Source organism: Cyprinodon variegatus, unplaced genomic scaffold (assembly GCF_000732505.1).
Source record: "Cyprinodon variegatus isolate N-32 unplaced genomic scaffold, C_variegatus-1.0 Scaffold250, whole genome shotgun sequence".
NCBI lineage: Eukaryota > Metazoa > Chordata > Actinopteri > Cyprinodontiformes > Cyprinodontidae > Cyprinodon > Cyprinodon variegatus.
In genome coordinates this window covers 288,743-289,871 of record NW_015150703.1, presented here as the reverse complement: position 1 = coordinate 289,871, position 1,129 = coordinate 288,743, and the positions used below count along the sequence as shown (strand labels likewise).

Sequence of the window (1,129 nt, the reverse complement as noted above, 5' to 3'; positions counted from 1 at the left end):
TATTTTCTGTAATCTCTCAGTGCCCCGCCCCATCATCCACCCTCTGTCCAGCCCCAGCAACATGTTCTGTGTGACCAGCCTGGATCCAGACACGCTGCCCTCTGTAGCCACGCTGCTCATGGACGTCATGTTCTACTCCGGAGGGTAAGATGCTTCTCTTAAAACCTGTTTTCTGTGACAAACCCATCGGATGGTGGATGAGGCTCCATTACAGTTTTATAAAGTCTGAGGCTGATCAGGTTTGGTTTTCTGGATTAGGGAGAGATTTCTCTGCATCATGGTTGAGATCTGGAGCTCAGTCCGAACAGGAAGTTAAGCTCCTGCAGCAAAAAACAAATCTTTGCTTTATTTCTTACTAAATTAGTTAATATTTTTCTGCATTTATCCTTTTAAAAATATCTAATAAGAGTTTAAATTAAATTAAAGCAGGACATTTTCATGGGAGAAAATAAAAAAACAACCTGTTGTTGTAATGAATTAAAGATTTCCTGATTCAAATGTGTTCTATAGCACTGAAGCATGAGGCAGCTAATATTTACTTTCTACCAAAAAATATATATATATATATATATATTGCATTAACATGTGAGGTTTTTAGACTGACGCTGTAAAAAGAAAGCACATCCTTCTTTCAGAAAGGAGTCCGTGTAACAATCATATGTCAGTTTTATGCAGGAAAAAAATACTAATAACACCCTTTCAGATTCCATGAGATTAAAGGAAATCAAATAGCCATGTTTAATCATCAACCGCACAATGAAAACTGATCATTTCTTTTGTTTTCCCAAGTTAATGCAATGAAAAGCCCATCTACACACCAAGCAGCAAAGAAATGGGCAGTTAGCTTAGAGAAGCAACTCTACCTGCTCATCAATCCTTGAAGGGTTCTAAAGCTTTTCATTAAGGCTGGAAGTCTGTCATTTTGGAGAGAAAATCATTATTCACAGGTGGAAACATTAAAACAGCTGCTGCTCCACCCAGGAGGGGAAGCTTAACCATATAGCTGCAAATGATTCAGTGTGGGGTGCCAAGCAGGAAGGATAGGATAGAGACATCCTTTGGCCAACAGTGGTGGAAGTTGGCAAGATTCACAACCATGTCTGTCTGGGTTACTGCAGGTCATTAAAAA

The 1,129-nt window shown here is 39.2% G+C and overlaps 1 protein-coding gene across 1 annotated transcript in view; it reads left to right on the top strand.

Annotated features, from left to right (window-relative positions):
- gatsl2 (GATS protein-like 2) overlaps positions 1 to 1,129 on the top strand; it is a 24,774-nt gene that overhangs the window by 21,168 nt on the left and 2,477 nt on the right. The window contains exon 5 of the mRNA XM_015382141.1: positions 21 to 144. Within this exon, the coding sequence (XP_015237627.1) occupies positions 21 to 144 (124 nt within the window). The remainder of the gene's footprint in view (positions 1 to 20; positions 145 to 1,129) is intronic.